We start from the raw sequence: 13,475 nt of genomic DNA, 5'->3' as shown, positions 1-13,475 counted from the left end.
GAAATGGAATATGGAAAAATGTCTACTTAAAAATATGTTTTACAAAGATGAAATGTTTTTCATATGAAACGGAATGTGGAAATGCCTATTTGACATATATTTTGCAAATATGAAACGTTTTGAATGAAAATGTGATGTAAATTTTGGGTCACAAACCCGCGTAGCTCACGATACATTATTGTCTTACGTATCTTTTTTAATGTCATATATCTCAGGTTACAATTACTGAGAGATGATGATATATGAAAGTTAGAAGTCTAGGGATAGAGAATAAAGTGGAACTTCTTAAGTTCCTTATTTATTGTATTGACACAATTCTCATTTGTTTGTTATGGTGTTTAATTGTAACATCCAATATCTGTAAATATTTTTGTGGGATCGGTTTTTGTTAAATGTGTGTTATTACCCAAAAAGATTTTAAAACCATAGTATTTTAATGTATTTAGTCGGTCCAAACAATTAGAAATTTGTTTTGAAAAATAAATAATAACGATCCTACAATCATATTCTTATTCCACAAATGACTCACCTAATGGGGATCTATTTACCTAGATGATATCGGATGATTGTTCGACTAGGATAGCGAATTCAGCAACCCCTTTAGCATTCAAATTGTTATACCTAATACAATAATTGAAATATAAAAAATGATTACCTTATAAACAAAAATTTAAAGTATGTTGTTATTACAAGTAGAAAGTACATAAACAAAATGGCAATTAAAAAAACCAAAAATCCTTGATTTGATGTTAACATGACGAGTTATTTTTCTCTTTGTCTGTCTTTCACAAGCAAATCTCTTCACTGAATACCAACAAACAAGAACTCATTCGGCGATTTGTACACAGATCCATTCAAATAAACTCAATCACTCGATCAAGTACACTTACTACCTTCCATTTTAATGGCCGGCTTCATTATTCTACCAATCTTTCGGAAACCAAATCTGGCGCGAAATCGAACTCAATTCAACTATATATAAACACCACATTACAACAAAATCCATATCACTCTGCATTTTCTAGCTTCAGCTCATCAATGGCGGAATCAATTTCAACAGCATATACATTTTCACCCAAACACACTCCACTCAGGAGCACATTACCAGTTACTCCAGAACAACCAAAGATCAAACAAACCCAGAAAAGTTCCCTCAATAATGTTATTGTTCTTCCACCTTACTGTCAAAAGGTAGTGAATTTTTTTAGGGTTTTTACCCGTTTTCGTCAAGAACTCGAGAGTACTGATAAATGATCGTTCCTTTTAACAAAAACCAGATAATCGCAGAGCTTCTTGGGACGTATATCTTGATATTTGCAGGGTGTGGATCTGCTCTTGTTGATAGAGATCGATCTTTAACAATTTTGGGGATTGCTATGGTGTGGGGTTTATCTTTAATGGCTCTGATATATACACTTGGGCATATTTCTGGTGCTCATTTCAATCCTGCTGTGTCTATCGCTTTTGCGATTACAGGAAGATTGCCTTTGGTATATGTAAGAACCCTAGATTTCGCACCCAAATTTCAATTATCATGTGCTTTTTTGATCTGGGATTTTGTTGCTGTTGTTGTAGTTGCCGATGTATGTGGTGTCTCAGCTTTTAGGTTCTGTGGTTGCATGTCTCACTTTGAAAATTCTGTTCAATCATCAAAACGACACTCTGCCGACTTTAACTCGGTATTCAAATCCCACAACAGATTTAGAAGCTTTCTTGTGGGAATTCATCATCACTTTTGTGTTGATGTTCGCCATTAATGGTGCTGCAACTGATGATCGATCAGTATGTTCTATCTTTTCTATCTGATTTTAGTTTCTTTACTCTCAAATGTGTTGATTTTAATCTTGAGACGATGAATTATGTAGAGCAAGGAGCTTGCAGGGGTTGCGATTGGAGGAACACTGATGTTCAATGTCATAATTGCAGGGTAAGAAGACGACACCATTTTCATGCAATAGCTAATTTTATGTTTTTTATTTTCAATGCGCGCACTTTTTCAAAAGCCTTTTTTTTTTCAATCAATTAAACATTATTTAAAATGTTTCATAAATTCCAACTCTAGTTTATCATCTTTTAATCCAAACGTATTTTATATTGATGACAAGTACATAGTTTATCATCTTTTAATCCCAACCATATTTTATATTTGATGACAAGTACATAGTTATAAAGATAAAAAGACAAAAACGAATATTATATGATCGTTTTTTAATATTTGAAAATGGTTTCGTTTTCATCATCTTGACAAGTGTTTTTATAATATACTTTTTTTTTTCATATATAAAATCCATTTTTATTTAAGAAAAAGATAAATCAGGCATTTTGTTATCCACTTTTCAAGATTTAACCCAATAGAAAATTCATGAAATAACCAAAAATTAGAAAGTGCTTTAAGGAATTAACCATGAAATTTTGAGTTTTGGAAAATGAACACTGGATCCGCAGAGGGGACTCTGCGGAGCCCTTTAATCATCTGAGGAACGATGCACAGTACTGAGGAAATAACATGATACCACTAAATGACAAAAAAATGGTGGCTATAATGGTTCCGTAAAAATGGCTCAGCGGATCCATATAGATTGCTAAATTTGCCAAAACCAACCTCATTCCTAATATTCTAAACCCTAAAAATGAAAAAAAAAATCGTTTCTAGTCGCTAAAAGTCATAAAAACTGATAGCTACTTGAAAAAAACATATATAATCGTCAATTAATTCTTAAACACTACTACAAATACCATTTCCATAGAGAAATAATGGATTCGTAGAGGTCTACCAAAGATTCGCAGAGACGGCTCTGCGGATTAGTCAACCACCAAATCCTCAGAGATATTATAGATCCGTAAAGGTGTACAATGGATTCGCAAAGCTACCTCTGCAGAACCATTATAGCCATAATTTTTTTTTTCAATTAGTGATGTCACGTCATTTCTTCAGTATTGTGTATCGTTCCTTAGGATCCCATGATCATTTTCCAAAACTTAAAATTTCATACTTAATTTCTTAAAACACCCACTAACTTTTGGTTATTTCAAGAAATTTTGTCAAATTAGCTACTAGACCAAAGTAATTGTGATTTTTTGCACATCTATGAAAATCTCTTAAAGTCACCGTTTAGATAATTTTCACAAATGACATTTGCGAAAATCTCAATCATCAAAAAATGAGTCCGGAAACTAGATTTGCAAAAAAAAAAAAAAAAAAAAAGAAAAAAAAACAAAACAAAACAAAAAAAATCCCGCAAATGTCGTTTGCGAAAATTCTGGTTTTACCTGTGAAAATCGATCATCATCTACGAAACTTTATTTTAAATCATCCCTTATTGAAGTTTTTTGTGATAAAAATATTTAAAAACCATTTCAATAACGAAGAAAGCTTAATTTTGTAGTTCGTTTATGAAAATAACAAAATAAAAATAAAAAATTTCTCACATCTACAAAATCCACATTTGAGATCTACAATAATAAATGAAGGTTTTTTGCCACATGTCACCTTCTTTTTCATTTTGACACTTGGTATTTTCTAAAAATTTTAAATTTTCTATTTTCCACTTGTCATTTTATTGTATTTTTCATTTTATTAAATTAAAATTCCACATTTAATGTGTAATGTAATATATATGTAAAGTATTTATTAGAAAGGATTTATATATGTAATATATTCAATACATTAAAGTTTCAGTAATTTTAATAATTCAATTTTTTTTTTCATTTTTCTTATAAATTCAAACTTTTCAAATTGTTAAAATTTCATTTTTTTTTTAATTAAACTCATGTAATACATGGGTCTCACACCTAGTATCGTATGAAATACTATAAGAAATCTCTTTTTTTTTTCGTAATTCAAACTACAATATCAAGTTTTGTTTCGGTGTAAAATTGTTAATACAAAAATTTTCCATATATGTTCTTTGACTTTTGTAGATAAAACCTGAATTTTCGCAGATGATATCTGCGATTTTTTTTTTTTTTTTTTAAATCTACTTTTAAGACCCATTTTTTTATCAAATAACTAAGGGTGCGTTTGGTTGTGAAATTTTTTTCGGTTTTCTAGGAAAATTTTACAAGAAAAACGAAAATTTTGAAAACGCTTTTGGTTCGTTCAGTTTTCCAAAGTTTTCTCAGAAAATAAAAAATTTCAGTTTTCCAAATTTTATGTAAATTAGAAAAGTGACTTTTACAGTTTTCTAATTCATTGAAAATTGAAAATGAAAACTCAACCCTATTTTCTGAATACATTTTCATAGAAAATGAAAACAGTTTTCCACAACCAAACACACCCTAAGATTTTCGCAGATGTCGCCTACAAACCTGAAAACGATGTCGTTTTAGAGATATCCACACATGGCAAGATTTTCCAAGAAACCACTTGTAAAAAAACATGACTATTTTGGTCCGGCATCTAAATTTCCCTTAAATCTTAAAAAATGGTAAATATGATTAAATGTTATTGAAATGAGAATATGAAGTGTAAAACTACAATAACACAAAAAAGTCTTCCCTTAAAGCAATAGGAAAAGAAACCGATGTCCAATTTCATTTTTCACAAATCACCGAAGTACCCTCAAAGTTATGCATGAACCTTTAGTTTACAAACCATCTAAACAATGATTTTTTTATAAACAGAAGGAAAATAAATATTTCGTTATCCATTTAATAGATTAATCTAATAAAATCTCTCCATTAAAAGATGCTTTTTCTAAGTTCATTTTTTATTGCAGGCCAATCACAGGAGCTTCCATGAACCCCGCAAGAAGCGTAGGGCCCGCTGTCGTAGCCAACGAATACAAAAACCTGTGGATTTACGTTATTGCCCCTATCCTAGGATCAATAACCGCAACCATTTTATACGCTCTTCTACGACAATCAAATCAAGAAAATCAAGACATCGAAGTCGAAAGCACCAAGAACATTTACAACAATATTTATTCACAATCCATGGTGTAAAAGTAAAAGTTTTGTTATAGTGATCATGATATGATCAATCACCCCCACACATTGCATTGATAGATTGTACGCTATAGTACAACAACAATTCCATGAATATAATATTAAAAAAAAAATCTGGGTTTCTAATGCACTCCAGAATTCTTATGTCTAAAACACTTTTTTTCTTTATATATATAAACAGCACATGAATCATAAATGGAAAAACTATCTTTCCAGATCTTTCAGCTCCTAACTTCTCAGATTACCTGTTTATAAACACCACAATACAACATTATTAAACTAAGAGTAAATTACAGGAATGGTCCCTGTGGTTTAGAGGAATTTAAGTATTTGATTCCTAACTCATTTTTTTTTTTTTTTTTTTAAGATTTAAATAATGAATGAAATATGATCCAAATAAATTTACCCGGTTTGAGAAAGTTGTCTCCAGTTGATTACTTGATGCGACTGTGGATGCCTCTGCAAATAAGAAGAAGTATCTGAATTTCCAGGCGACCACACAGGCACCATAACTCCATCTCTTTCCCGCCTAAAACTTGTCCCACTTGAAGATTCCGCCGGTGAATGTGAACCACCACCACCTCCATTAATGCTCCTCAGATCTATCTGGTTATTAAACTGTGGAATCACCGATTGAATTCCTTCTCTTCCCGATTCCAGATTCATATCATCATCATCGGGAACTTCAGCTCTCCTATCATCGTGTCCGGCGATTCTATGATCTGTGGACGATTCTTCCTCTTCTTCTTCTTCTTGTTCTGTTCCTCTAAACAGAGATGTCGTCACAGTCAAACTAGGTACCATTTGATCTTCGTAATGGCGGATTGTGGTTGTTACACGGTTCCCGAGGTTATCATGTTCCGTTTCCATTTGCATGTCTTGTGGGAAAGCAATCGGAGTATCATCGGTGGAATCACCTAGTCCTTCTTCGATTCCGTTTTCAAGAACAGCTCTGGAATTGGCTTCGTGTTGCCACATTTGTGTAAGTGCTTGTTGTAATCGAGTTTGTGCTGTATCGATTTTCACAATCGGAAGAGGGTAATTGGATCCGAGCTCAATTCCGGCAGCTTGAAGCACGTATTCCGGTGCGTTCCATGGGTGGTGGATCCATTCAGTTGGTAGTCTAGAAAGCTCCGGCAGCCATCTTCTTACGTATTCACCATTTGGGTCAAATTTATACCCCTCAATCTGTGAAAAACGTACAAAAATTTTCAACAATTGGATTCAATCAATTTGAACAAGTTAAAGTAGCGTCAAACCTGGGGATTGTCGATGCGTTCAAGCTCATGACTATCAGGTAGACTACCGGAGATGTATTGCCAACCGAGAGCATCACTTTCAAGATCAGCATCTAACAAAGTATCCCAGAAATATTTCATCCCCCATCTCCATGGAAGCTGTAAAACCTTGACAAAAAAACTCGAAACCACAACCCTAATTCGATCATGAAGCCAACCAGTAGCCCAAAGTTCTCGCATCCCCGCATCAACCAAAGGGTACCCTGTTCTACCTTGTCTCCATACCTTAAAATACCCTTCATCAATCACCCAAGGGAAAAACTTCAAATGCCCTAAAAGCGGCCTTTCGTGACTGTAGGGATGGTTAAAGCTCATGTACCTTGAGTATTCACGAAGACCGATGGATTTGAGGAAAAGATTAACGCTTTCTTCACCGGATTTGTTACCTTCGTTTGCCCAGAGGATTTGTTTAATTCGAGCTTGGTGGAAAACTTTTCTGACGCTAACTTCACCGAAATGGAGGTGGGGGGAAAGGAAGGAAGTGGTGGCGCTATCGGCTTTTCTCCGGTTAACGGAGTAATGCAGTAATGGCCCGTTGATGAAAGCTGTTAGGGCTTTGTTTCCATTGCTCCATCCCGGCGTCCATGCTCGAGATAGAAGTGCATTGCTTCCTTTCTCTGATTCGTTTTCGAAAACTAACGTGTCTGAAGGGCATTTAGACACGTCACCTGAACAAACATTCAAAACCATTGAGCATCTTGGAGTACCAATGGGCAATGGATACTTTTGCAAATTTTACATTTACCTCAATAAGAAAAAATATGGACAAACACAAAATATATTTATTATTTAAATAGTTTTAGCCGTTTAATTGTTTTGAGTAGTTGTTAAGTTACACTTATTTCTCATTTGATCTTGGGTGTGTTTGGCACGGAGCTTTTAGAAGCGTTTGGGAGCTTCTAGCTTTTAGCTTTTGACAAAACGCTCTAGTTTAAACAAAAAGCTTAGTTTGACAGTACGAGCGTTTAACTTTTAGTTTTAACATAAAGCTCCGATTCTAAAAGCTACTTCATGTAGCTTTTAACAAAACGCTCCGGAGCTTTTGAAATCAATTTCCATAATTACCCTTAAAAATATATTTATATATATTTTTTATTTTTAATAAATTGTCATTTTATGTAATTTTATATATTTCAAAAGCTTCCAACTACTTTTGCCAAACATTCATATAACAAATAAAAGCTACAGCTTCCCGCTACCAGCTACCCGCTACCAGCTAATCGCTACCCGTTTCCAGCTAACAGCTACTTTTACCAAACACGCCCCTTATAGCCACGCTAGGCAGATCAAGTAATAAGGACTCTAAATCTAATAAAAGAAATCATTGGTACGAATAATCTAAAAGAGATGTTTACAATTGTGTTTTGACTACAACGAATTTAAAGGTGTGTATGGCTTCAAATAGACTTCTAGCTATTTGAAGAGAAGGTGTGGATTAAAGAAAGATTGATGTTACAGAGTTTTAATTTGGATGGCAACATATTTAGTTATTAGCTTCCAAATGATAGATTGTTAAGTTGTGGTGATTGATTCATTACCCTCTCGAATTTCATCATGTGCTTGATTTGTCAATGTCCAAGAAAGAAATCTTTTATAGGCTAGTTCCTATGTCGGAATCATCTTCAGATTTAGTCATGAGTTAAGATTTGTCCGACTTTTCGGGTTGGTCTTATTTACAATTTTAGATCAAAAAAACCATATATATATATATATATATATATATATATATATATATATATATATATATATATATATATATATATATATATCAAAAAGTCATTAAGCAAAAAGCAATAAATCTCTCTCACACACACACACGCCGTGAAGGTAGCCGAACGAACCATATAAATTGTTTGTCTTTAATTTTGTTTTTGCATTACTACTCTTTTTAAGAAATCATTTATCAACTTACTCAAATATTTAAAAGCTAACATAAAACAGATAAAAACAAAAAACAATAGTCATTAAAAACTAACAATAATCATTTATCAACTTACTCAAATATTTAAAAACTAACATAAAATAGATAAAAGCTAACAATAGTCAGTAAAGTGTGATTACTCAAGTCCGAGACATCTAATAAACGATGTGTCATGCGAATCTTTGAGCCAATCAATATTTCCATTTCCTTAGTTTTATGTGATTACAAATATTTGGTTTCTTAACAAATATGTCATTAAAAATAATCAGGTGTTTTTTAGATGAATTACGAATAAATTAACATTTTTGGTTAGCTTAAATGTTAACATGTCATATTATTTATTAGATGTTACACACTCAAGATGTACACTAAGTCTTTTTTCTTCATGTTGAAATACATGTGTACATTAAATTCAACAAAAATTGATAATACAAAAAAAAGAACCGTTAACCTACCAGCTAACACGTTTCGTCCCTTAAAGAGAAGACACATTTTCGATTCTTTAGAAATATTTGGTTTCTCAACAAATATATCATTATAAACAACCAATTGTTTTTTAGATGATTTAAAAATGAATAAACAATTTTGATTAGCTCAAAGATTAGCATATCATATAGTTTATTAGATGTCACGGATTCAAGGTTTACACTTGGTATTTTTCCTTTATTTTAAAATATATGTGTAGATTAAATACAACAAACACTGATAATACAAGAAAAAAAAGTCATTGGCTTACTAGGTAAAATGCCTCGCCTTCAAGGATAAGTCATTGTTTCGATACTTACCTCAATTTTTTTCTTTTTTCCTTTTAAGTTATTACGTTTTAAAATATATATTTGTGATTGGCCAAGGGCCAAAATGAAATTTTTTTTTTCTAAAAAACAATGGCAAATGGGTAACAAAAAAATGTTGAGGCTAAATGTAAATTTATATGTAAATGTTGACACTAAATGCAAACTGAGAAAAATGCAAAACCAACACGTCATCATCACTTGTTGATAACCGGTCAAGGACCTGAAAATGAAATAGTTTCTAAAATATAATGACAAATAAATAACAAAAGATAAAGTTGGGGTAAAACCGAAACGAAGATATATAAATAATGACTTGTAACGTATTAACCCTTATAATAATAATAATAATAATAATAATAATAATAATAATAATAATAATTCATGGACTATATCCTAAGAAATAATAGTTCAAACACTAAATAGAAAAACGGAAGAAAATAAATTTTGTTTTCCTGGATTCTAACCTTTTCCATAACCACAAAAATTGATTTTTTTAAAAAAAATCATTATTTAATACTTTAATGGGTAAACTGAAAAAAAAAATACAAAAATACAAAAGTCAAAGTGCCAGTTTGTAACTTTGCCCATTTTCTTATAACAAAAAAAAATTATATATATATATATATATATATATATATATATATATATATATATATATATATATATATATATATATATATATTACTATTTTATCTATTTATTCACTAAATCTTATAGGGAATTTCTATATTGTACCCCATAAGTGTAATAATGTTTGTAAACCCAAATGATGTAACGATTTATGTGAAAGAGATGATACATACAATTGTACAAATCTTATAGGGCGGAGCTTTATTAGGGCGAGAAGGGCTTGTTGCCCCCTTGATTTTTTAGTTAGAAGTAGCACACATACTTTAATTTTATAAATATTAAGCCTAAAAATATAAAATTTTGACTGTAATCCTCCGCTTATCAAATTTTATACATATTATATTTCCAACCCAAATAAAAAAATATATAGTTATTATACATACTATTTAGTGGCTAAATCAATATGGAAATAAAAGTTCCGTAGCTATATCAATAAAATGATTATCATACAGTGTATTTGTCCTATATTTTGGCATTTTCCAAAAGTAGGTAATTGATTTTTTTTTTTGTTTTTTTCTTAAGCAGCTAAAAAAATTATACCAATCTTATATATAGTTATTATAATAATATTTAGTGGCTAAATCGATATGGAAATAAAAGTTCGGTAGCTATATCAATAAAATGATGATCATACAGGGTATTTCTCTTATATTTTGGTATTTTCCAAAACTAGGTAATTGATTTTTTTTTTTCTTTTTGTTTTTTTTTTCTTAAACAGTTACAAAAATGTGTAACCGTTTTAAGTTTAAGTTGGGTGGCTAAATTGACAAAATAACAAATGGTTGTCTATATTTTATCTATTTTCTTTGTCTAAGTTAGCAATTATTTACAATTTTTTGCAAATATGATTATTTTGTTTCTAAATAATCATAATCCACTTGAAGTTGCAATAATAAGTTTAAGCACACATCTAGACACCAAGGACCATTGATTAGTTTTCTTTCCAAATTTACTCCATATTCAACATACAAAACAAAACTAAAATCTAAAAATTAGATAAATATATGCCCTAAAATCCAAATCATGAAAGAAAATAACCTGAGATTATTCTTTTAGGTGGAAGTTGAGGAGGCTCAGGATCATAAGGCATGCTAAGACACCTTTCCCAAAACGCTGCAAATGTAGTAAAAGGTCGACCTTCATCATCAAGAACTTCCCATGGTTCATATAACAAATCCGCATTAAATGAACGCACTAAAACCCCATTTTCACTCAAAATCTCCTTCGCTCTATGATCCCTAACCAGAGATAATGGATCTACAACACATCAAAACACCAATTTAAGCTTATTTCATACCAAGATCTGAATCAAAAGTGCATAAATTGAACGAATAAAAGAAGGTAGAGAGGCTAACCATATAAGTGGTTAAAAAAGAGCTGTGTAGCACCAGTGGATTTAATGACATCAAGAAGAGAAGAAACACTATCGGAAGATCGTTTTGTGATAAGAGAAGTTCCAAGATTCTTCAAAGATGAATCAAGCAAAGATAAACTCTGTTTAAGCCACCATCTTGATACCCTTCCTGGGTAATAATGACCTTCTTCTTCAGGTGCCCATATGAACACTGGTATCACTTTACCTGATCTTACACCAGCAGCTAAAGCAGGGTTATCTTCTACCCTCAGATCTCTCCTAAACCATACGATACTACACCCACCTGTCATCGCTTCAACAGATAAGATCCTAATATAAAATTCCGAAGCTTTTATCTCAAAAACCTAAAACCCAATTCGCTTGGCTATGGAGTTCTCATGCTTTTTCTTTCAAGAAACTAAAATCCCATTTCAATTGACTGAATATGAATTCTACCTGAATCGCAATTCACTTAACAACTTTTTATCGAGAAACCCAAATCCCAATTCGCTTCCAGAAACCCGAATACCAGCTCGATTAATTTCGGCTACACTCTTAAATATCGAAATCTGAACTCTTTTTGGACTTTGAATGACGCTTTAATATGGACAAGTGGTTCTATTTCTTTGGAGAACAAAAAGGGTGGTTCACTGGTTACTCTTATCTCCAGCGTCTTTTTTGTCACTCAGGGGTCGCTCATGTGATAGAGAATCATTTTAGGGGCAAAAGCATTAAAAAGCTGGAAACTTTGCTCCCATTCAATGGGTGTTTCAAGAATCTTATGAACACTATTGATATCCGAATAATTGAGGTTTTAATGAAATACAAAACACCCGAAGCTGATTTAGAAAAAGAAAGAAAGGAGATTGGTTTCACAGAATGGGGTCAGAATAGGCAATTTGCAGCCACAAAGCTTGTGTAGTCTCTTTTTTTCTTTCTTTGGATTTTATCTTTCATGGTTCTTATCTTTAAACTAGAGAACAAAACCTCCTTTTCTTCGCCAGAGTGGAATATCTTTTTACATGATCCATTAATCTTTTACGCATCTTCAATGATTTTTTTTGGTCTTTAACTCTCACATCATAATCGATCTATAATTTAGAATATAATATAAAGGGGTAGTCAATAATCAACATAGTCGACCAAAATGGGTGGTGTCTTGTTAACGTTCGATCATACTTTCAATATTAAAAAAAGGAAAATATCGATCGTTTCTTTTATAAAACGCAAAATTGGTAACGAATAATTCCCACTATATGTTAGAAATAAGGATTCATAATAATAATAATGTTTGGATCGTGATTATATTGTTTTTCAGTATTTGTAATTTGTCTATTATACCTTAGGTTATACGAATTCAGAAGTTGTATAATCCAAAAAATCAGATTTGGATTAGAGGCCTAATCCATACCTTAAACATAGAATACATTGTAATATCATTGTTCTTGAAAGATAAAGAGATTGATAATGATCAATTTCCTATGTATATATGATCAACCCTTTTCATGAATAACTACCTTGAGAGAAAAGTGGTTAAGTGTTGGTTAAACTAAATTGGACAGGATAGTTTTAGCACATACATGAAGCTTACATCACCATGATGTCATCAGTGGGTTTTGTAACGTTCCGAAAATACCAATAATAATTTTCATTTTTAAACCATAAAAAACCTTACAACCATTTATTACAAAGTCAACCAAATGTAGTTCTCAACATCATCGTAAATCAAAATAGATAATGCGGAAATCACCTCCAGCGGATGCAGGGCAATCAGGTCGGGCCTTTTTCTTTGAACGTGAAGTACCTGAAACATTTAAACATAAAACCGTAAACACAAAGCTTAGTGAGTTCCCCAAAATACCACATACCATACATAGCATTGGGCCTTGCCCACACAACTAGAATGCCCCACCCTCATACTGGTCCCCACCCACATAATGGGCCCCATCCAACAAGCATGTAAATGTCACAAAGACAATCTAGCACATACGAAGTATATTCAGAAACTAACCTCGCTCTTGAAATCGGATATATCATAGATCATATAGTCATGAAACCAGTGCCGCAGCCCACCTAACAAAACACCCAAGGTCAGACCTCAGTTTACACTCTAAAACTAAAAATTTGACCAAAAGTCAACGATCAACAGTCTCCGCATCCTGACAAACCTATAGCCACATCATGGCTAGCCAACTTAGTCACGATTAAAATCCGTTATCATGACCTGGCAGAGTCTAGACAAAACAGTCATGGAGAATACATTTACCACATCGTGGCAACCATTTTGCCACGTCGTGGTCACTACACTTGGACAACTTAATGGGTTGAGTCATAAATCTATTAATCCATTTGTTCATACTTTCTAGTAAGCTTCTTGGGACCCTAATGATCCATAAAATCTAAAGTTTATGGGCATGCATGGTCCATGCATGTCCTTCACCCAATTAGGTCAAAAGATGATAAAATGGCCCAAAACTCATACATGGCTTCCAAAACTCATCCAACTACTAGATCCAGAAGATATAGTGACC

The 13,475-nt window shown here is 32.3% G+C and overlaps 2 protein-coding genes across 2 annotated transcripts; one reads left to right on the top strand and one right to left on the bottom strand.

Annotated features, from left to right (window-relative positions):
* The first annotated feature begins 1,024 nt into the window (after window positions 1-1,024).
* On the top strand, window positions 1,025-5,100 carry LOC145015384 (nodulin-26-like). Its single transcript, XM_078973850.1, has 5 exons — window positions 1,025-1,191; window positions 1,278-1,496; window positions 1,576-1,782; window positions 1,866-1,927; window positions 4,719-5,100. The coding sequence occupies exons 1-5, from the start codon at window positions 1,039-1,041 to the stop codon at window positions 4,942-4,944; spliced, it is 867 nt and encodes a 288-aa protein (XP_078829976.1). The 5' UTR covers window positions 1,025-1,038; the 3' UTR covers window positions 4,945-5,100.
* LOC145015383 (cryptochrome-1-like) lies at window positions 4,942-11,877 on the bottom strand. The gene is made up of 5 exons (XM_078973849.1): window positions 10,946-11,877; window positions 10,629-10,847; window positions 6,207-6,913; window positions 5,354-6,135; window positions 4,942-5,192 (listed from the first exon to the last, which is right to left on the bottom strand). The coding sequence occupies exons 1-5, from the start codon at window positions 11,253-11,255 to the stop codon at window positions 5,189-5,191; spliced, it is 2,022 nt and encodes a 673-aa protein (XP_078829975.1). The 5' UTR covers window positions 11,256-11,877; the 3' UTR covers window positions 4,942-5,188.
* Window positions 11,878-13,475: the final 1,598 nt, after the last annotated feature.

This window comes from Lactuca saligna, chromosome 9 (assembly GCF_052625555.1).
Source record: "Lactuca saligna cultivar CGN05327 chromosome 9, ASM5262555v1, whole genome shotgun sequence".
Taxonomy (NCBI): domain Eukaryota; kingdom Viridiplantae; phylum Streptophyta; class Magnoliopsida; order Asterales; family Asteraceae; genus Lactuca; species Lactuca saligna.
This window is presented reverse-complemented; position numbering and strand designations above follow the sequence as displayed.